The 24,088-nt window shown below is 34.6% G+C and overlaps 1 protein-coding gene across 4 annotated transcripts in view; it reads right to left on the minus strand.

The window, feature by feature from the left end:
• ATRNL1 (attractin like 1) overlaps nt 1-24,088 on the minus strand; it is a 522,496-nt gene that overhangs the window by 374,709 nt on the left and 123,699 nt on the right. For all 4 annotated transcript variants that reach the window (XM_075757823.1, XM_075757824.1, XM_075757826.1 and 1 more), the window contains exons 16-19: nt 17,407-17,620; nt 15,174-15,362; nt 10,483-10,701; nt 5,815-5,952 (exon numbers count right to left, since the gene is read on the minus strand). In XM_075757823.1, coding sequence (XP_075613938.1) covers nt 5,815-5,952; nt 10,483-10,701; nt 15,174-15,362; nt 17,407-17,620 — 760 coding nt within the window. The remainder of the gene's footprint in view (nt 1-5,814; nt 5,953-10,482; nt 10,702-15,173; nt 15,363-17,406; nt 17,621-24,088) is intronic.

The raw sequence follows: 24,088 nt of genomic DNA on the forward strand, positions 1-24,088 counted from the left end.
TGCAGGAACAAAAAAGGCACCCAGACCTCTCATCTTGCTGCAGCAGATGCTACTGACTCGATGCACACATGGCATACAGTTACTGTTCATTTTTGCTAATAGTTTCTAGATCTAGTAAAAAATTCAGTGTTTCCAGTAAACAATTAACTTCACATTTTCAAACAGAACGATTACAAATCAAATGTGGGAGGAAGTTGTTGCCTTTAGTATTGAAAATTTCCAACTGTATGATAGCAGAGAAGGGGACAGATCTATAAAGGCAATAGAAATGCTACAGATTTGCTAAAAAACTTCACCCATACAGCTCATCTGGTAGGAGGCTTTTATAGAATGGTCATCAAGTGTCTTACACACCATGGCTTTTAAGGCTGCTTAGAGAGCGAGCGGTGCAAGTTAAACCACAATGTTCCTTCTGCGCTGGTACTCAGTTTTACTCCTACTGCAAAAGCAGCAGCAATGGCAGAACAATTATGGGAAAACTGAAGGTTGCTTGGGATGTTATCACTTTATGAAAAAAATGGCACTACAGCAAAGCGCATATGTTATCGTATTATTAAATGTATTGTACATTCACAGTGTGTCTCTCAAGTTACTGTAAAGAATTCTCTCCTGGCATCTCATACATTTTAAGAATAATTTTTAAAAATACCATGCATAACGAAAATGACAAGATGATAAGTAGCTAGAGTAATTTTTTTTTAGCATTGACAACTAAGTAGATGATTAATAAGTTTGAAAATAATGCTAAAAAAACGTCGCCAAGATGACATAAAATTGTTCCAAGCAATCTCCCATACTGTTTTTTCCTGTTACTTTACACTGCAGTCTGTAGTATACATATAACTCCATTTTTTCTAGAATTTCTATAAAAACATTGCATATTTCCCAGACATGCAGTACACGACAGAGCAAGACCTTGAAGAAAATAACACTTAGAGAAACCACTAAAACATCAAGACAGTATCTGTTCCCATCTACAGAGCTGTTTTATTTCCAAAATCCATCAATACTTAATGATTAATTTGCTATTACTGAATTTTGATATTCATGCCTTCAAAACTGTACCTCAAATGGGACTTGAGTAGAATTTTTAATAAATTTATCAAAGTGATTTGGAATATCTGTCCTCCAACTCTTCACCATCTCAGACTACAAGGCTTCCTAGGTTTCCTACATCTGGATAGCTTTACCTCCTCAGAGGCAAACAAGGCTGAGCTGTGCACCTCTCACCCAAGCTTCACCACAATGCAGAGAGTGTGCCTTATTCTGTAAAACAACTAGAGGATTTAATTCCTTAAATATTTCTGGCACAGACTGACAGCACTGCCTTTAGCACTCCAAGGGCTGCTCATGCATTTGCACTCAAGACCAGTCAGATAAAAGGGATAAACAGAACTGCAGCTTGGTCTGGAACCCCAAACCTGTCCCTTGCTCTAGTCCATGTTCAGAATTCACTCTTATTTTCTTGCACGTTGAGCCAACTCTTTAAGAGGATGCTGTAACTTTATCTGGTAACTTTGATGGTACTATTGCTTTAAACTTTTCTTTGCCATACAGGGTCTTTAGCTTACAAATCTTATGCATGCACACAGGGTCTGGACTTACTAATTTGTGCACTGTGTATCATTTATTTCCAACAAAGAATGCAAATCTTTTTGTGTAACTAAAAATATATCACAATGTAAGGTAAGAAATTAATTTCATTTTATATTTTGGCTACCTGTTTTACATCACAGACATCATAACTACCTGAAATGGTTTTTAATTAGTATAAGAACAGATAACTGTAATAAATTACAGTTACAGAATTTTTTTAATGTAAAATAAAAAGCTTTCGCTATTTATTACTGATTTTTTTAATAGAATGCAGCAATGAACCAAATATAAAAATAATCCAAGCTAGATATTTGCATAAAGAAATATCATAAAGAATTGAAGGACTACATACATCTTTACTGCAAGCTGCATGTTATGACTACTGAATATAAAAATCATGTGTACACCAAGAATACAAACTCTAACTTTCTCTGTATAGAAGAAAGACTTCAAATGACAAAAGTTAAATGAATAATTGTTAATAGGCATGGTTTTTTAAGAAGAAAAAGTAGATTAATTAAGTATAAAAAATACGAACAACTATTGCCCATCAACAACCAACATACCACACTTCTGACACAAAAATAAACTAGAGTGAGGGCCAATTAGAGAATGAACCTGCACTAGATGGAAAGCTTTTTAACACCACAATAACAAGAATGCTACAGTTTCTAAAATAAGTAATATGTAAGACTTAGGAATATCTTTATTAAGCACTCATAGTATGGCCAATATCCACAGTCATTTTGCTATACATAGATCATTTTCTTTTATAATCGGAATACTTCATGTTTAATCAATACCTCCCTGCATTCTAGATCTCAGACTCCAAGAATCTTTTGAAAATTAGGACTGGAAAAGAAAATGTGGAATCTGCTAGTCCACTGCCCTTTTCCAAAGCTAGACAAGTTAGAAAATTTTAAAAATATAGCGTAGGTGATAATGCAGATTCCGTAACATCTTTAGGCAATGTATTTTACAGTTTAATCAGTAGAAAGTTTTCCTTGTATTCTACCATAATCTTTCCTGTTGCAACCTAATCCCATTACTTCTTCCTCAACCAAAGTAGGGGCATGGGGGAGGGCACTTTATCATCATTCTCTCTTTTCAGCTTCCTCTCACATGCTTGAAGCCTGTTATTATGCCTCCATCTTTTCTTTGTCCTTTTTAGGTTTGTCACATCTACTAAGCCAGCATATCAGGATGCAAAGTGAGTCCTTAGATTTGTTTTAAAGCTATTGAAATGTCAGCAATTATAGTGAGCGAAAACCCAGAAAAGTCAATTTTTTTTATCCATTCTTTAATCACAACTATTCAAAACCTTCTGAAACATGAATTATATCTTTTTCCTATAACAGCTGTTACTCATTTCATAGTAATTTGATAGCATAACACTATGCAATACCACTATGAATGTATCAGTTATCTGATGACAGTTCTAAAGGCATCATTATTCCCAGAGTAGAATAAGGAAAATAGTTATATTTGTACAGAGTTTTCCATCCCTGGACAAAGGTCAGAACAGAATTGATCGCTCAGGGGTGGACAGTCACCTTCTTTTAGAGCTTTTTGAATACCTCCTAGAAGTATAAACAGAAAGGGTTTAGGACAGGATTGGCATAGTTACGGGGAAGGGGGAAAAAAAGAAAAAAAAAAAAAGGACTAAAAGGCTTGCTATGCATCTCCTTCTCCTTCCTTTCAAGATCATCAGGGATCCAAGGAACAACAAAGGCTAATCCAGCCTATAAAAGGAAGTTTTTCTTGCAGATCTTTTTAATCTCTATCATGTATAGTCAAACTAAGTTGAGAGGTCAGATTTTACCTCTAAGTACATATATCACAGCAGAAGAATACATGTACTGAATACATAAGTACTTTTGTCAGGAAAGCAGGAAAAAAAATTATTTTATGTCATATGTCATGAGTATGTTAGGAGAATAATTCTTAGTTGTTCTCCCAGTGTACACCACTTTGTCTCTCAACTGTAGAGACTGAGTACAACCTCCTTTCCCAGCTTCAACTGCTCTTCGATTCATAACCAAGTTACACTCTTGTAACTATAGCAACTTGTTATATGAATATTATAGTATTACAGATGCACTTTAAGAGTTATAGTCATTATCTTGTCATTCCTTTAAAAAAAGTTTTCAATCTGGATCCTCAAATAACTTGGGAGCTCTGAGGAAAAAACACACCACATGCTCAGGTAGTCTCAACCCTCGTACAGAAGGATGAGTCTTAGTAGAAAAGAAACGTTGGTAGCGTCCAGCCAGAAACTCAGCTGGCTGCAGCAAAGTGTCGCAAGATTGGACTATGAGGACAACTGTTTTTTCAGTTCTTCATGACTTTTTTTCTTTGATTGGCTATTCCATACCATTTCCTGCCTCATTTGCTAATTATTTCAGTCACACTGAAGTTCAGCTTTTGACCAAGTTGCCCTTTCTTCCTCTCATATTTTTTTCTGGTGCTTTTACTTTAGTTATGGTTTTAATTTGCAGCTATATTTGAATATTTTTTCTGTGTTACCAAAAGCATTACCAGAAAGAAGGAAAATAAAAAAAATTTAAAAAAATATAAAGTAAGAAAGAGATGGTTCTATTTGCACACTGCCTGATCTCAACTATGGTTTCAAAATCATCTTAAATCCAGGTAAAATTTATTTGACTTATCTATGGATCACAATATTTTTTCCTGCAGAAATCCCTGGCTCACAATTTGGGCACCTCTATCACAGGAACGAAAATCATGATACTGAAGAAAATCTAACAGTTCATAATGACTACATTTATCAAAATGTCTCAAAGACTTAAACAGATTTATGGGCTCTATACTACAAAATACAACATACTGATGCAAATAAATCCTCAAAATAATTATCGTATTTATTTTTAAATCATTCTTTAGTCTAAATAGCTCCTGTTAAAATCATGTCTATCTATAAAAATATGTACTCTTACAGACTAGGGTTAAAAAAACAAGTCATAAAATTTATAATTTTACTGGTCTTATAAATTGATTTTAGCCATTATTGCACTACACATAATTCACGAAAGGTGATGGAATGCTTATTGGGTTGATAGCTAATGTATCCCTGAAGAATGAAAGCTATATTAATGCATCATTTTGCCATAAAGGTGCTATAGACAGCAAAAGAACATTTTGTCAACTTCAGGAAATAAGAGAACTATTAAGAATTATTTAAAGCGTCGTAAAGCACCAGCAAAATGTGCAATTGTCAATAGGAGTAGACATTAATCTTTCCATCCCCTTGAACACACTTTCTACATATTGTGCTTGAGTTTACCAGATGTGCAGCTGTATGCATTGACTACTGCATGTTAAAGTGCTGAAGAACAAATGAACCCTTTGAATGAATAAATATTCCTTGTGTAGTAAAGGTCCAGTTAAAGAAACACAAATAATACAGAAGAAAAAGTCATGGGACAAAATTTTCTAGCACCCTCCTAGATTCAATCTCAACTACCTTAATGAGTTTTTGTATTGAATATATCACCCCCTCCCCCATTTAGTTTTAAGGGAAGGAGTTACTGTCACCTTTAAAATCACCCATGCAGCTAAAAAAGCAGCCCTACGCCAATATACAAAAGCCATCTGGAGTATTGGACTTCATCCTCTTTCACTTGAACAAGAATCCTCCAATGCAGCAATTACAAAACTAAGGAGATTGAATAGATTAGGGTACCTTACCATCCACAGTGTACCAGGCTTTGCTATTTGAACTACACATGAATAAGACTTGTTGGTCTGTTAAATGCATAATTTTTCCACTAGCATCACACATTTATACAAATCAGTGCTATCAGATATTATGGTAGATACTGAACTTCATTCATAAGTATTTTCTCACCGCTTTTAGGAGGATTGTTTACATGGAATGAGACAATGACTCTCTGAAATATCAGGATCTAAAGTGTTGCTCCCACAAGACAGTTTTTTTTCTCCTCCTTGCCCTAACTGGGAGAGCATCTTTAAATTACCATCTTGTTCTGGGAGCATCCAGATCAAACAACAACTGCAAAATGATGATTCTGAATGCAAAGTTTCTCTTAAAAATATTACTCTGATTTTGAGTCATTAATTTAGATGATCAACTCACCTGTATTACTGAATAAACATTTACCCTTTAAAGAAAAGTTAATTTCATATTGCATAAAAACGTAATTTCAATATTTTTTTCTGCCCAGCAGAACGACTTACCTGTACACTGTCCTCCATTGGTGGGATCTCCATAATATCCTGGCATGCACGTTTCACATTGTTTTCCTGTTGTTAAGTTTTTACATTGATCACAGACATTACTGTTGATGCAGGTGCTGTGGCCATTACACTGGCAAGCTAGAATATAACATTTTAAAAGCCATTACTAAATTGCTCTTGGGAACAAAATCACTCTTACATGATTACAGAATTGCAGTAGAATGTAATTCGGAGGAGTTTAATCCTGACTAATGACCAGGATATGTATTTGTACTTTGACACAGAACCTCTTTAGAACAGCATTGTGACAAGACATGAATTCACACAAAAGACCACAGAAGTTGACTGTGTAGTGACGTGAGCTTAAGGTGTGTGAGAAAGTCTTTTTGCCATTGTGACTGAATTCAGCCCTCATAGGTTTAAAATGCTGCCCAATTACTTAAGAAACCTGTCAAGAGGCAGTAAATCACCAACTGAGACCAGCCTCCATACCTACATGCAGTCTGCCGTGAAGCATTTGAAAGGCTACTGTGACGGAGAGCACGAACAACACACTCCAACTTGTTTCTACTGGGGAGAGAGAACTTACAAAAAAATTAACCAAAGACGGTCTTATTTTTAACAGTTCTGATCCCCCAAAATCTCCAGTCCCCCCTCACTATAGCTGACTTTGGTGAAAGTAAAAATCTGGACACCATTAACATATTTTTTTTGTATCTGAACTTAAAAGCATAAAATTTGTTTTTGTCAAACAACAAAATTCCAAAACACTGATCTTGTACCACACCTCCTCTGCAGTGCTCCGTGCTTGGGAGAAACTTGGAAAGTACTGATCACTACTGCAGCAAAATCACAATGCGAACGCTGCCAGAACCGTCGATCCTGCTGCCAGGATTCAGCTGAACGACCGAGAGGTTTTGAAGGATGACCTCTCTGGAGAGCGGGACCTTAGAGCTCACAGTGCGCAGCAGATTAGCGATCTGCCAATTACAGCAGCATGTCAAATGTCAGACTATGTCAAACCTGTCTGTCAGCGAGTAAGACTCAGCAGAGAACAGCTATCTCAGTAACATCACTCTGTTTAAGTTTTTATTTATTTATTTGGATTCTTAATCTAAATGTCACAGTGACTGGTGTCTCAGCTAGGAATAAAAAAAAAAAAAAAAAAAAAGAGATTCTCCCTGCATGACTTAAAAGTTTTTAGAGCTGTTTTAGAATTTAGTAACTTAATAAATTTACAGTCATTGCCAGGCCAGCTTGGCTCATAAACCATTAAACCTCCCAAGTTTACAACCTCTTCCTTTTTCTGTAGCTATGGCTACAGAATCTTGTAAACAAGCATCAAACATTTCTGTACTACTAGACAAGAAATTTTCTCACTGTCTTGAATAAATCTCCTTAGAAAATACAAGTTTTCTTCTTCCTAAGAGTACTCGATTTTTAGACAACTTTGTGGTGTCTTCCTCCAAGCAGTTTGCCATCCTGCGCTGTTGTTGCCTTTCTCAGAAAAAGCTACAGGAAAATAGCATGAATTGCAGCTCCATTTTGGGTTTTGTGTGTATGTCTTAGACATTGAATGACTTCAGGCAAATGTTAAAAAAAACGCAGCCCAATAAACCAAAAGTAAAAACATATAACGCATTAAATAAGTGTTCTATTAAAGTAAAGTAAGATTGCTTAATTAAGACTGTATCATAATGTAGGGACAAAGTTTCATTCTGATATTCTCTAACTAGTAGGTCATTGATTCATACATTTTCTAATCTTTCTAATGCTTAGTTCTGTATTTCTTAATTTTGGTGTTAGTTAAAAGATAAGTGAAAGCAATCTTAAACAATTTTTTAATTGTGAGTTTTAGTTTACTGCAAGTCATAATATTATCTGGTCACAGATGTAACTCTTAATTCTTATATTTTGTTAAAGCAAAGAAAATGGAAGAGATTTTAAATCAAATTCAAAAAATATATATACAATAAGAGCCAATACAATCTACAATTAGCATGGCACACCATTTAAAAATTATATATTTGCTCATTTTCCTAAAAATATGTATCTCTGAGAAAAGTGAAAATCCAGAACAACTGCACAATTCAACAACTTTCTGCAATCAAACCTGAGACATCAGTATTAAATAATTAAAATAAATAGATGCTGTAACAATCATTTAAATAAAAACTAGGAATTGAATTTTTTAAAGTGATTTTTTTCCTTAAGAGATTTTAATGTACATCACTGGCAGCAACAGAACAATTTTCCTCACATATCCAAATGTGATTTAGCTGAATCTTCAGTTAGGCTGCCCCACAGATAAGCAATTAATATGGCTAATTTGCTTTTGACCTCTGCGTTGAAATGGTTGGTGATGCTGTCAAATGTTGATAATTATAGTTTTAAGAAAAACTTAATACTAGGAAAAAATATATAAAAAGCATGTCTGCATTACAATCTGGATCTAGTCTAAAGATACTTCAACAAGCTTTAAACAATCTAATTAGAAACAATTCACACTACTTTTCAGAGGAGAAATTTAGGCTTTAAAGACAAACTTGGACTTGTATTCCTCCTAAACTGCTCTTCTCATGAGAGGAAAACCCAGCACTATCTGTTTTTCTTTTTCTTTTTTTTTTTGTTATATGATATTTGCAATTTTATTTATAATAATAGTTCTGTTAAAATACAAACCTGATTAGAAAAGTAAACATGTAATGATATCAAAAGAAATATTATGACAGCTGCTTTGCACAATATTGATTTCAAAATGACCAGTAACAAAAAGAAACCATTTTTTATGCTACTTGTTCAATACTAGTTTTAAAAATTTCAACAAACAGAAAATGAGAATGTGTTTTAAATACTTAACAACGCAATTGCCCAGAGTCACTATAAAAAGCATGGATATGAACTACAAGGAAAACTAAGTGCATACGTGAATGAACATGAATGGTTGAACTAACTATTCATCAATGTGGCAGAACAATCTTCAAGGCACATGTTATAACCTATTTGGTTTTATTTTCACCCAAACTGTTCAGTAAGTTTATAAACATTCAGTATCAATTCTATCTTATTTCGAGTACATCAATGATTGTTGCGCTATGAATAAACTGTGTTAGTATAATCCATTACAGATAATATTTTAAGAAAATGAAAACAAAAGCCAAAATAAAAGGAATAAAACCTACAGCTTATACCAATCAAAAAGAAATTTCACATCAATTGAAATTTTAGTTCTATGACTTCTGTAGGATTTGCCTCTTACACTCATAAAACTAGTGGGTTTTTAAACTAAAGTGGAACTTCAGTGAATTCTTGGTCAGAACATACCATGAATACAGAATTTTATCCATGAAGAATAAATATTAAACAATAAGGTGATGAAATCTTCCAACTCAAACAGTTTTGGCAAGCAATACATATCTCCAGTGCTAGATACTACGCATTGCAGTGAAAGTCTAACAATGCACTTCTTGTCAACATACCTGTATTTTAACATACAGACTAAGGTTTCCATACAATGTAGTGTCATTCTATTGTTTCCAGGAATTTACTAGAGGCTTCTTTGATCAGGAAACAATATGAGATGGTTTGGTGGTTTTTTGTTTTACAGTTCACTTCATTATTCTAAAACTTTTTTTAAAAAATTCTACTCTCTACCTATGTATTTAAAAAAAAAAAAGTTGCCAAAATAAAACTTTCTTCAGAGATTCTGCTGTCTAAACAATATACACATACATATATGATACACATACATACATATAAATATATATATAAGCATGCATATATATATATATGCATACACACAGAGAACATGCTAATGAAAAAAGCACCCAGGAGAGCAAGCAAACATAGCTGCATACACTCATAAAAGTTTCAGTCCTAGAGAAGCTCCAGCTTCCAAATTTGTCAGCAGTAGGAACACTTGCTGGAAAAATAACTTTAGCACATTTACACCGTTTATTCTAAAAATTATTTCAAGCTGTCTTTTAAACTGTATGCACTGCTTTCAGGATTTCAGCATTTCCACACAGGAGGCTGTACCAGCTCAGCTTCCAATCCCGTAAAGCACCTGATGTCTTGCTTATTTTTCCAATGAACTTAAAAATTAAAAATACTATAATCAGATTGGTATGGCTTAAATTTAGACTTCAGAGATTCTCTTTAAGATTACAAAAGCATACATTTTATTTACTCAAAATGTCTCAGAGGTAGACCCGTATTTGGCAGCCCCCCAATCTCACAGCCAGCTGGACTTTTGCGTGAGCAGCTGGGACACAGAACTGCCTGGTCCTGGCCATCAGCAGTTGCCTATTGATAATTTCTCCCCAACTGCACTCTTTGATGGATACAGAAGCGAGAAGAAGGCAAAAGCTGAAGCAAATTCATGTAGTTGGATTTGAAAAAGTAGAAGGATAGGATGGGTGAAAACTTATTTACAAATAAATGGCAATTTTGGTTAAAGTATTTGCATTAAATTTCACATGTGAACCTTCATGTCAGTGAGAACATTTGCATTCAGTAGACAGAGACTAACAAAGAAATATTTTGGAAAAACAAATCTGTCATGCAAATGTTATTTGTATTACTCAAAATAATTATGCTAATTTGGTGTGCTTAAACAAAGAAACATCTTTAATTTCATATATAAGAAAGAATAGAAGCAGACCTTACCTGGGCACTGGATAAAAGACCACTCATAATTTTTCTCTTTCGGACAGAGACCAGCATCAAGCACCATTTCATTAGAGTGCATGCCAACAGGCTTCATTGGGCCTCTTGATGATCCTTCCAAACATTGTCCTTTGCCAGTGTTGCTGGGATCATTACACCATCCACATCCAGGCTGTTCCAAACACTGTCCGCAGGTCCTCAGTCCAGAGCAGTTTTGAGCTTTATTACATGGAATACGAGATTAATGCAAGGGGGTTTTTGTTTTGGGTGTGGGGTTTTCTTTTAGATAAGATGCTAGGATTTTACAACAGCTGATGAAGAAACAATTTTGCATTTCTCTTTCCTTGTGCAAATTAAAAAATTTCAGTAACATTATAAGAATATCTCTGTTTTCTTCAAAAGTTGTGCTTCTTCAGACATCACAAAATACACAGCAGGTGTTTGTTACACCACAATGCAGCAATAAAGATTTCAAATAAACAAAGATAATGAGGCAAACAATATTACACATCTTCATTAAATCCCATGATAAAATTCATATTCTGTGTTTATTATTAATATATATTGTGAGATGTGTATATTACTAATTTGACTGATGTAAACAGTTCTTCCAACAGGAAATTCAAGACAAGGTCTATAATCCAAATAAGAGTGATAATAATAATCCAAAAATTGTGATAATTAAAATTCAAACCAAAAAATTTATCTGGGTAGGAAGCATCCTAGTATCGCACCCGAGTCCTCATCTACAAACATGACTCAGTATTCTTGTATAGAACTTTTGAAGCCAGCCAGCATAATACACATCTTTCCAAGGGGGGGGGAGGGGAATAAAAAAATTCATAAGCTACAAGTCATAATTCAATCCTATTCAATTGAACTATACCTTGTGTCATCTGTTAGAGTAAATAAGGTTTCATTTTTAATTTGCATACTAAAAATTAAATCCCCTTCTAGCTCTTTTATACTCTTTATTTAAATAATTTAATTTCTCATAGAAATGGCCTTCCTCATATTTTAAGAAACCTGTTTTGAACCAAATAAAATTCATATTCTGAAGTTACTGCCATTTCTTCTTAATAACAAATTAACAATTTAGTATCTTCAGGAACACCATTAGACTTCACAAGTTTATTTGAGCTTTTTTCAGCTACATCTAATTTTTTTTTAAAATTAATGTTGTAACACTGAATCAAGTTAACATCTGAATCATTTGAACATCGAACACTACAGGTCCCTGTCTCTTCTCACATTAATTTTGTAGACACTTAAAAAATAAAATTTAAAAGCATACATGAACTCCAGGAAGATCCTACCTAAATAGCCTAAAGGCTATATTAAGCAGAACAATTTAATTTCTAATTAAATAAGAAAACTAGCTACTCTGACCTCAACAACTATTAAAATTGTTTAAAAGTAATGAAAGTTGTCAGAGAAAAAATACTCCAATAGTCTAAAGATACATGCAGATATCAAGAAAACAGGCAGTTAATCTGAATGACATCTCAAAAGGACTATAACAGCACAGAAAGTTGGAGTATGAGCTCTTGTATCATTAGACTTGGAAGAGGCTGAGTAGGAGGAAATGTTTCAAGTTTCCCAAATATGGAAAAAGGGAGGGGGAAAAAAAAAAAAAAAAAAAAAAAAAAAAAAAAAAAAAGGAGCTCAACTGTGCTTGGAAATCAACTTCAATCATGTGACACAAATCAGTTTTAAACCAAACCTCATCAGATCTGAAGCTGAATGATACAAATTTTGGTTTTTTGAATACATTAGAAGATCAGCAGAAAGATAAAGACCACCATTCTGTACTGGCTGGCTTGTCCTTTCAGAGATGCACTGTAAATGCTCCAAACAATTCTCATGCTGCTATTTATAGAGCTAGGAGAAAAGAGCTCTGAAGTATCAGCTGCACTATCTTCATAGAAGACAAAACAGAACCAAAAGTGAAAATCTTCAGATATTCTTTGCAGTGGCATTCAGCTGGAAAACTGAAGAGAGCTAACTGAGAAGTTGCTGTTTATGGAAGAAGGGGATATTCAAGCAGATTTTTTTTTTTTTTTCTTTGAAATTCTAGAGGTGGTCTAAGATTATTCAACTGTCAGCTATTCAATCAAAAGTCATAATGAATGGAAGATGTGGGGAAGAGTGGAATGCAACTTTTTGGCAAGCAGGTATTAAAATGACAAAGTGTCACCAATAAAGCAGTGTTCTTCATTTTAATTCCAAGTTGTGAAAACAAATGTGAAGTTCTCAGTTGTTTGTTTTTTTTTTTTCTTGTAAGTCACACATGCTTGTGTGAAGTTTGGGGGGTTTTGTTCATTCAGAGCAAAACATCCAAAAAGTCAGAAATTAGTTGTTCAGAATAAAAATAAAATTTAAAAAAAAAAAAGAGGATTTTTTTAAAGGTATAGTTATATTCCATTCTTCAAGTAGAAACACTACCCGCCCTTGATAAGGGAATCCACTTAATACTTCATTACCTCAGCAGCCATAAGGATATATCTACCTAATAAAATTTTCAAGTCATTTAGACTGAAACAACATCTGAACCAGTTTCATTTGGACATTCATTTTCTTGTTTAAATGCAAAATATCTAATGCTTTAAATGCTGAAAAAAAAACCTGCTTAGAGACATGGGTTTTTTTTCTTTAATTTGTTGAATAGAAAATACATTTTTCATACAAAACTGCTTTATATAATGATGAACTGGTATACAGCAAATCCCCTTTGCCTTATTTAATGTAAACTTTTATAGACCTCACAAAAATGAAAATTAAATTTTAAAAAAATTTTGTGTTCCCCAAATAAATTGAATCTGCATGATGTGCAAATACAACACAAAACAGAATTAAAAGTTCAGACTGAAATAATATATGCTATTTTAAAAACCTAAGCATCATTCATGTGGCGGTGTATTTTATCTCCAAATCGTGAATCTACTTATCTTCTGCTACAACTCTCTATCAATATTTTATAAGTTGCAAAATTGATTCCTTATAGGAGTGAAAAAATGTTTAGTGAACTGTTATGAGAAAGAAACCTTTACATAATTACAGTATTATTATTTGAAATATATGGTAGAAGAGATTAAGTGCTCCTATTATTTCTTTGCTCTTAGACCAAACGTGGGCTGATGGCTGGGTTTAGAAGACATAAGGACCCAAGGAACACATAAACCCTACTTCCCGTCCACACTGAACCCGGACACTAGAACCTGCATTAATATTTGAAATTTACTAAGCATAAAAATGTACCAGAACAGATCAACATTGTAATGATTTGTTATATTTTAGGATTACTAAGGATGAAGAAGGAATCTCTATGAAGTTAAAAATACAGGCTTTGCAAGTTCCACTATGCTTGGCTAGTTTTACCTGAAAGAAGAATTTTCCTATGCCTTATTTTCCTTTAACCCAGATATATGTAGTGGCCTGGTACATAAAGCCATTATTCTCTCCTAAGATTAGAATATATCAATGGTTCCTATTACAGATATGGTAGGACCTTATTTTACTTAATATTTTCCTGAGGCTTAGGTGAAAGCAAGTAACTACCTTTTGTATTTGCATCCATAATCTATTAAATGGAATAATGGTCTAATTATGACCCTAAAGCAAGTTGCTTCTTGTTGGACAGCATCATCAATCCCGCCACAACATATCCAGAAACAAAATGTTCCAGAGATGCTGATATCAAAGACCCTTACAGAGAGGGAAAGGAAGTCACAAGTAACTAGAAAAACACCCTCACAGAGAAGAGCAACAAGGAGAGTTCAACGGTACACTTCTGAAGTCCTATATATTAAGTTTGGATTGAAGTCCTTTACAGGTAGGAAATATTTTCATCAAGTCTTGAAGGACAGGAAAAATACTAAGAACCTGTAGGATGGCAATTGAGGAATTCTTCTAAATAAACCACGACTGAGACAAGAATCTAAAGCACCAGGCCACTTGCTCCAGCATCAACATGAATTATGGCACCAACGCACACTGGAACAGCATGATGCTGAACTTAAAGTCCAGTCACTACAGACATGGGCAGAAATAGCTTTAGCTAAACGGTATACTGAAAGGTACATTGAGTAGGTTTATTACTCTCTTAGACAGGCATTGTATCAAATTCTAATGAAATGTGCTCCCAAAGGGGACATCTGGGGAGTACCTTGACTGCTTGACAAAGAACTCACCTGCCTTGTTTTTAACTTTGCACACTAGGAAAATGTACTATTTTGAATCTACTGACAAAATAAATCAGAATCTTAAAACCTCTGAATTCAGGTCATCTCCTTTTTTAAATAAATTGATGTGATATAAGTCTAAGGTCTGAATATTACTTCTCTAATTTTAACAGTATTTTGTTCCAACTCGTTGCCATTATTTGACAAACTAATGCTGGTTGCAGAAATAACCATGATATTTTTTCTTTATCTGAAAACAATAAACACTTTTACTATCTGTTTTAACAGACTAAATATCTTTCATCATAAAAGAATTACCAATATTTTATTTGTATCTAGAAAATGCATACACAGTACTGACTGCTCACAACAGTAGATATAGGAGATGATTAATCTGAAATTATTTTTATCTTTAGTGAATGTGCTGAATCCTACTCATATAGATGCTCTTATCAGTGGAAAAAATACGATGGCATATTTAATAGAATAAAGGTTCATTAAGATACTCACGGGAGCATGTGGCAGTTTGCCATTCTAGACACTGTCCATATGGGAAGGAGATTATATAGGCGTTTGAGTCAACACAACGTTTTGTACTGCTACACCACATACATTCCATACCATTACTCGTGCAGTTAGAACATGTTGTTCGCAGGGAGCATGGCTTTTTGCAAGGTCTGGCATTCTGGTTGGGACTAACTGGAAAAGATCCACAAACATTTATAATTTTGAACACAAGTGCAATCTCCTTTTTCTTTAATCATACGTCCCAATAGAAAAATTCTTGTTAAAGTGGAAGCGGTTGCTTCCTTAATTAACTATAAATAATTCAGTCCAAACTTACAATGCAGTATGTAAATACAGTAATATTTTATAAAAATTATTAAGTAATATTCAGCATGAGTCATACTAGAGCTCTAAAGAGTCCACTTAAATATTTCCACAGTAATTTTATCCATATACTGAAATAGTAAATTTAATATTAAGTGCCTGGTAATGTCAGCTTAGTTACTTGTACATACATGAGACAAAATAAGTCCCAGACTTCCGTATCAAGTACAGTAGAGTTCTGGGTCTATTGTTCTCATTAGTTTAACAGTGTATAAGCAACAAATATTCTGCTTATGACTTATACCCTAAAATTTTGCCTTATAGTGTAGATATGAAAGTCACTAGAATCCTAAGTAACAAGTGAAACATTGTTCAATACAAAACAGATTTGGTTGGGCTTTTGTTTTGGTTGGTTTGGGTTTTATTTGTTTTTCTCTACTAGAGACCACATTTTTACTAGGATAGTGATGTATGTCATCTCAAAAAGCTGTAACACACAAAAAGAAGTTGTATACCTAACTCCTGATTTGTGTTTTGATTTCAAATAAAACTGTACAGTGTACAAGAACAACAGCATAGTAATTCTTAGGTAGGAACCCAAAAGCATACATAGCACTATATTTTCCATACAGAAGCACCTTGTGAAACATTAGGATTAAGCTTTCCTATGTTTTGCATATTATTGACTCATATTCAATACAAGCCAAGTTCTCAAGCCATTCTTCATTTGCTAATATAGTATGCCAAATCACTTCACCAAGGTTGTTCCTGGATTTGACCTGCTATGTACGTATTCAAGCTGTGGTTTGCAATTAATAAAAAATACAAAGAAAAAACTAACAAAAATCATCTTAACTAAGAATTATTCTCATAAGGTTGAAGCTCTTTGATTTCTACAGTCTTTGAAGCACCTGAAGAACCCACCTAAAACAACACACGAGTAACAGATGCATATAATGTTGATCTAATCGTAAAATATTGCATCTTAATAATGTCATTTCTGTTCCACCTTGTGTATCCTTTACATTTTGAAATGTCTCTTCCATTGTGAATATATCTTTTACTGTTCTGATAAACATCTGATAAATACTTAACTACTAACTCAAAATTAAGAGCATTATGAAGGATGAAATTTTTAAGAAACACAGATGGCAGTAGCAACAAGTGTACAATATTTAGTTTGCAAATACATTACTATTTGTAATTGCTTATAAGAAAATAAAACATTGGTAAGATCACACTTTGATTATGCAAGTTAACAACCCTGACAATTTCACAGCAAAAAACATCAGATCGATAGGCAGTGTTCCCAACACATATATATGCAGATATTTTCCACTTTTGCACAGACAATGCACAAAATAAATCTGAATGAGAAACTTAAAGAACGTCACGTGCTCAATCCTCACAGCTATGAAGGGAAACATAGGACAATTGGAGCATGAAAATGCTAATTTGAACTGTCAAGTGACTGTTTGCGATCTTTATACACAAACAAACATAAAAGACAGAAACAAGAATTTTAGTTTTGTCAGTCTTTTAGACCATTAAAATGTTCACTGATGTTCAGCAAGATTCAAAAAGAAAACATCAGCCTTGTTGAGCACCTCCACAGATGCTCGCGCACTACAATCACTGTTGTTACAGACTACTACTGACTAAGAGGTAACTTGTAAGACTTCTGGTGTAATACAAACTAAGCCATGTAAACTAATTTACAAATAAATATTTACTGCTTTAGGAATATGATTTGTTTTCTAGATTAAAGCTCCATATTTTTCAAAAAATAAAAAAGTAAATATTTTTGAAATTGTTTAACCCAAAACGTCCAAAAATCCCTCTTAGCCAAATGAAAACCCAAACACCTTACCATCACGACAGTAGCGGTAACTGAGTATAAGAGATTTCTTACCGACAGGTTTTTCACACACAAGGCCATCTGCCATTGCAGTGCATGGATTCGCTTTCAGACCTGCCACCTCTGCTCTTTCTAGATAGGCACAGAAGCCAGAGTCATTCGGCTCTCCAGGAAGCCACTGCAGAGTTGTATTTGTAAAAGGAGACATGTCATCCCATCCCCAGTAGGAGATGTTGATCTTGCGTAAACCTACCCAAGGTGAAATTTTCTGTAAATCAGAATGAAATCAATATGAGATAATTAGTTAAAACGTTGGGGGTTTTTTATTAAAAGATTTCAAAGAATAGCTCAGCAGCAACAATTTCACATTTTGAGAAAATTCACCATGTTCTTTTCTCAGTTTATCATCCCATCAGTCATTGTCTATACAGTTTTTATCTTAATTGTTCTATCTCGTTGATCTGCCCCCCAAAAAAAACCCCAAAACAAAACACCAAAAAAATGACCCACTATATGCTTCTGTTCTATTAAAAATCTGTGTTTCTTCTGTACAAAGTCAATTCTGATTACTATTGTTTGATACAGAAACCAGGCTAAATGGTCGTAATAAAATTGATATTTTCCAGTGGCTAATATACTGATTACTAATTGCTAGGCCAACGTGAATAATAAAAACCACAAAAGTTAATAACAATTCATAGAAATCAAATTTCAGAAAAATTTGAGAGGCAGTTCAGCTGGAGAACTAGCTGAGTATTGGCTTTAGTTGGTGAGAAATTGTGCTGTGCATCACTGATTTTGTATATTCTTTTATTGTTATTATTATTATTGTCTTCCTTTTCTGTACTATTAAACTTTTACCTCAACCCACAAGTTTTACCTTTTTTTTTTTTTTGGGGGGGGGAAGTGTTGCTACAGCAACTAACAGACTTACAGATGCAAGAACAGACATAAATAAACCAGAAAACGACTAAGAAATGTTCCCATTCATAAGCAGCAATGCACACTGGGATACTCCCGAACAGCAACAAGACGATCCAACAAAAATGCCACCGCCCACTCCTGCGTCTTACTTCTGTATTTACTTCATAACTTCATTGCTACCCCAGGTGACCAACTTCCCAGGTGTCTGTGAGAGCTCCCACGGTCTCAATACTAGAAAGAACATGATGCAAGCAGTAAAAGTGGAACTTGGGCATCTGGAAAATGGCAGATAATACTTCTGTTGTCTTATTTGTTATTTAGTTGCCTAGATTCCTGTATATGTGGTCCACATGCAAGAGAAAACCTTAGATATTTATGCATCTCCAGACATCTCTCTAAGCGTGCTCACCAGGCACGTATAAAAAATGTCAGGGGCCTAGGTAGAATAAATTGCTGACAAAGACAGACCTAAAACAACCCTAAATACCTACTTTGGGGCTGAGGAATTCCAGCCAAAAGAACCTTCAACATAGTACTGACTGTTTCAATTGCACTACCAAATAATTTACCCTCAGCGTCAGTATATAGAAAACAGAGATCCTATTCCAGCTATGGTGAAAAGCATGTCAGGCTAATAATAAAAACTGATGGTGCAGCAGTGACATTTGGAGAGGAATTCTTCTATTTGAGTAGGAGTGTGTCTCAGAACACCTTATTGATGACAAAGTCCTAGGGAGGATCATGAAAGCCAGAGCGGCCTTAGCAGATAAAAGCAGCACCCCTGAAATGAAAGACTTCAAGCAAAAGCAACACATATGACAGTCATCATAATCATTCTTAATAGCTGTAATATCTGGACAACTTACAGTCACTGTGTCAGATATCTCAAATTCCATCTGTGGCTCTTTGCTAGTGTAATAAACGAAAATACAGACCGGAACACCGATTAGCATGCTATCAAATACACACCAACGAAGTTACCACCTTGCAGGCTCACTTCAGCTGCTCTGGGCATGTTGTTAGGATGCCCAAAATGGATTATCCCAAACATTTTTTGTAATGTCTGATTAAAATATGGTAACTAGCTGAGAAGTAGGCCACCAAAATGCTCCAAGATCATGCTTAAAGCACATACTCAATTATGTGGCATTAATTCCATGATGCAGTGGACTGCAGCTGAAGACTGCTGGCAATAGCAGAGATTGAGTGTTGATATCACCAAAGCTTATCAGCAAAAATGACTGCTGCTGTGCTGCACGAAAGCCAACAGGAAAAAAACAAATAGTGAATTGAGAATTGAGGAAGATCCACCTGTGACACCTGCAGTCGCCAGTGTGCTGTGACTATCAGACTAATTTCTTCACCAAACAACAACAAAAAAAGGCATAAATCTAGTCCTTATCTCTCAAACTGATGAAAGGTTTACTCATAATAGCTGGGAGTCTCAAAGTAATTGAAGCAGCTGAAGGACTTCAAAGATGCCAAATGAAGTCAATCCAGTTTCTTCTTCAGCCTTAAGAAATAATGAGTTGAACACCCATCACTTGAACTCTATGGTTGTTTCATTTAATGCAAAATGAATGTGGGTAACTGATTCCTTTACATCTTGCCAAAGATGCTTCTGAAGAGGATCAGACAGGAAAGAAACCAAACTGCCTGTTGTCTGTACCCAGAACTCACGGATGTAAGATTCTAGCTTCCAGGCCTCTTGAAAAATATTTTTATCAAACCACGTGGATGAAAAATACAGTACAAATCAACTCTTCACTTCAGAAAAATACTTGCTGACATGAAATCAGCCCCAAATATGTCTAATTTTTTCTTCTCAAGAATACCATTGGAAGGTCAGATGATCTTTGTCAACATGTGACAGGACAAGGCACAATGGCTTTAAACTGAAAGAGGGGAGATTTAGATTAGATACTAGGAATAAATTCTTCACTCTGAGGGTGGTTAGGTACTGGAGCAGGTTGCCCAGAGAAGCTGTGGATGCCCCCTCCCTGGAAGTGTTCAAGGCCAGGTTGGATGGGGCTTTGGGCAACCTGGTCTAGTGGACGGTGTCCCTGCCCATGGCAGGGGGCTTGGAACTAGATGGGCTTTGATGTCCCTTCCAAACCAAACCATTCTGTGATTCTGGGCAACTGGGAAGAAAGTTACTCCTCAGAGAGTTCTGAAGACTTGTTCTTTCTTTCCCAAGGCTTTGACAAATGTTTACTTTCAAGGTGTCCAAAATATACAACTGAGAAACCTAGCCTATACTCACTGTATTTGGCACTTAGTAAATTGTTCAGATGCTGAGTTGAAGAGGAACCTGCAACCCAGAATGAGTTCCTTTTCTATTTGAGGAAAGAGGAAAAGCTCCAACACACGTGAACATGTACACATGCAAGAACCTGTCAGTAAACAATGACATGACCTAGTTCAGGAAATCATTCTTATTCAAGACATTTGTCTCACCACACCAAGGCTGTCCTGCTGCTTAGATTACTACAAGGGAACCAGACAGCAGAGGAGTGGAAAAGGTACTGAAAATTTTTCTATGTGATTTGATTGTGCCTATCTCAGTTCTTCAAGCTGACTATTACAGTAACTAATGTAATGTATATCACAATTTTCCTGGGTGCTCTAAAGTAGTCCACACTTTCTGGAGTTGCCAGTCCACTGGGGACAGAAGTGAATGAGAACTTCAAATCCATGTGGTTCCTACTGTTACTAGAATTTTCCTTTAATACCAAATGCATGGTCATCATGTTTTGCAATAGTGAGGCACCAAGGTCATTTGGAGAGCTTTGCTGTCTAAGCTCAGCAGGACCCAATCCTACACTCTTCTGGCCTCCTAGCAGAATCTGATTTCAGCAAGGCTGGTATCTTTTGCTAGAAGCTAAAAATTTTATCAGAGCTACCTCCTCCTTCATTGCTCCAAAATAGTAAAGGAAGGGAGCGCTTGCTGTCTCTAGAGAAGGCATACGAATTCCTAATCCAAAGTATGCTCTGCATGCTCTAGCTTTCAACAAAGAATGGACAATCTAATCCAATTTGGGACTATATCTACCTTTGCTTACTTCAAAGCCAAAGAAATGGTACAGCTCCATTTTACAGCTGCTAGTATCTAGAAACTTGATAAAAATTTTGGTCATTCTGCCCCCTCATCTCTTGATTAAAAAAAACACTAGCAGGCATGCAGGGTGGAAGCAGACATTGCTATTCATAAAGATTTCAGTTGCACAGAGAGGTAGCATAAAAGGGATTTTCTTCTCTGATGTTATATACACCTATGCACAAACATATAGATAGACCAGTGGATTTTCAGTGATATAGTGCATACAAAAACTCTATGAGAAAAAGGTATTACTAATGTTATATTAATATTCAGCTCTACCACTCTTCCATGAATATGGAACAAGAAGACAGGCAGTATCTCCTCTTCTTTGTTGATATTATAAAACCTAAAATTATTTCAGTTGAAATTCTTTTCTAGCTAGCAAAAGTTAATTGTCATCTTTGATTTAATATAGTATTTTTTTAAACAAACAAAAGAAAATACATTAACAGTTGGAAAAAATCAGTAATTAAAATAACAGCACTTCATATTTTTATACATTAGCTATCAAAATACTTCTTTATTTGATGTCTTCACCTCCCTAATACTTGAGCCTTATTACCTGCTACTACTGCTATTAATAAGTAGTGGAAAAGCTTCTGTTTTGCATAGACATGAGACTAACCATTTGCTTTGAATCATAATCTTAAATTTGAACCTCTTAACCAAGATTCTCAGCTGCATCTAGAGAATGATCTTCTATTTATGCCTCTAAAAGATTTTAACCTTCAATGCCATTATCTTTGTAACAAATGATTTATCATTACTTTGGACATCAGAGTTGAACATCTTTGTTCCCATTTAAAATCGTTAAGAGTTCAAAGCTGCATTTCATCTACATCATGATACATCTACAAAAAGTCATCAAAACAAATGGCAGCTTTTTGACTAAATTATACAGATAATTATTCTTTATAGGATTTAGGAAGTATTTCAATTACATTATAGATTTTTATGTGAAATGGCAAAGTTCATAAAACTTTGACTTAATTTTTCCTTTGTATGGAAAGAGGAAAGGATAGGGAGGAAACAGTGGCTCATAGAAGCAAATAGAAATTTCAGTCTATTATTTTTCTATTTTTATTCAACATGTATAGGCCAGAATCTGTTGAAACACAATTATAGAATACCACTGCTCATATTTTGGCTGTTCAAATTAAGACCATTTTTTCTGGATTATCACTCACCATATTCTGAAAAATTATATATACTCTCAAATGTTTCAGTGTAGAATTTTTTAAAATAAACAAGCTCCAAGGTATATCTATGAAGACTCCCATTATACATTATATATAATTCATTTTAAAATAACATCAACAACAATCCAGCTTACTCAATAGCATTCTATGTAAGTTATCAGTTAAACAAACAAAAAAGGGGGGGGAAGAGGGGGAGAAAAAAATACCCAGAAATGATCAAAGTAAAATATTACAGTGAGACAAAGCAATGCAATATGCAGCAGGTGGCCAAATCCATCTTGGGAAAGCTTGTAACAGGCCTTACTAACATTGCCCTGGAGAATGCAATCAAACATATCTTGAGAACTATTCCATAGCTTTATCCCACTACACTATTTAAAATTTAGAACCATTCCCTAGAGTATGTTTCTCCTCTCAACTATTTCTTTCTAGGCTAGGTTTTAGAACACACAGCCCATCTTAGAAGCCATATACTTGTGCTTGAAATGCAGCTAGTCACGATTTATCTGTTTTTATGGAACAATCTTTTACAACACTGATAACAAGTGGCCAAAAACCCTTTTAAGTGAGAAATCAACCTTTATGTTAAGTTAGAAAAGATTTAGAAATTATTAAATTCTGAGACAAATTGCTGGACAGGGCTTTATTTTCACCTGACAGAAGAGCAAAATGGCAATTATACGATGCATGCCAATAGAACGTCATTCTGTACTCACATCTGCAGTCCTATTCAATTGAATATAAGGCAAGATTTTAGCCATTACAGTAATTTATTAAAAACAAAACTATTAACTTCAAAAATGTGCTCTTCTCCTATTCTAAACAACCCAACTTTAATTTTCTTTTAAGTAGTAATTATGGAACTATGTTAGAAAGGAAAATTTTGTAACCTTAAGTAGAGAGCTGATACTTCATGCTAAATCCACTGTTTACTCAAAAAATTTAAGTCAGTCTAAGTTGCTTTGAGATCTACAGTGAATGGTATCATTTATAGCCATGACACATTTTTCAGGCACTACTGCTGTCTCAGCACTAATTTAATGAGGGCTGAATAATTTGCAGATGAGTGAAATGAGCAAGTCTACCTTTACTGAATAGCCAATTACTACTGAGGCTCAAAATTCTCCTTTGTTTCTCAATTATGCAAACTGCTAAGAAATGACATATCTCTTTCAGAAATTTATCCCCACCTTTATTTAAATTCCTTTCATTTTGGATCTTAAATTGTCCTGGAAGTGTACGATACACTTCTGACTCATTTTCTAATGTGTGCATCACAATATATTATTATCAAACTTCAACAAACTTTTCAATATCGTTTGAACTCCTTGATTTCTAGAAAAACAGTTACCCTAAGAAGAAACATACAATTAAACTTTGAAAATAGCTGCCCCTTAGTGCTCACATTTCCACAACATTCATGGTTTTGAGGAGGGCTTGCAGTTAGTTTGCCTCTTTTCTGCATCATTATGAACAAAAATCCTGCTTACTGAAAATAAGAGCTATATGAAGA

This window comes from Balearica regulorum, chromosome 7 (genome assembly GCF_011004875.1).
Source record: "Balearica regulorum gibbericeps isolate bBalReg1 chromosome 7, bBalReg1.pri, whole genome shotgun sequence".
Taxonomy (NCBI): domain Eukaryota; kingdom Metazoa; phylum Chordata; class Aves; order Gruiformes; family Gruidae; genus Balearica; species Balearica regulorum.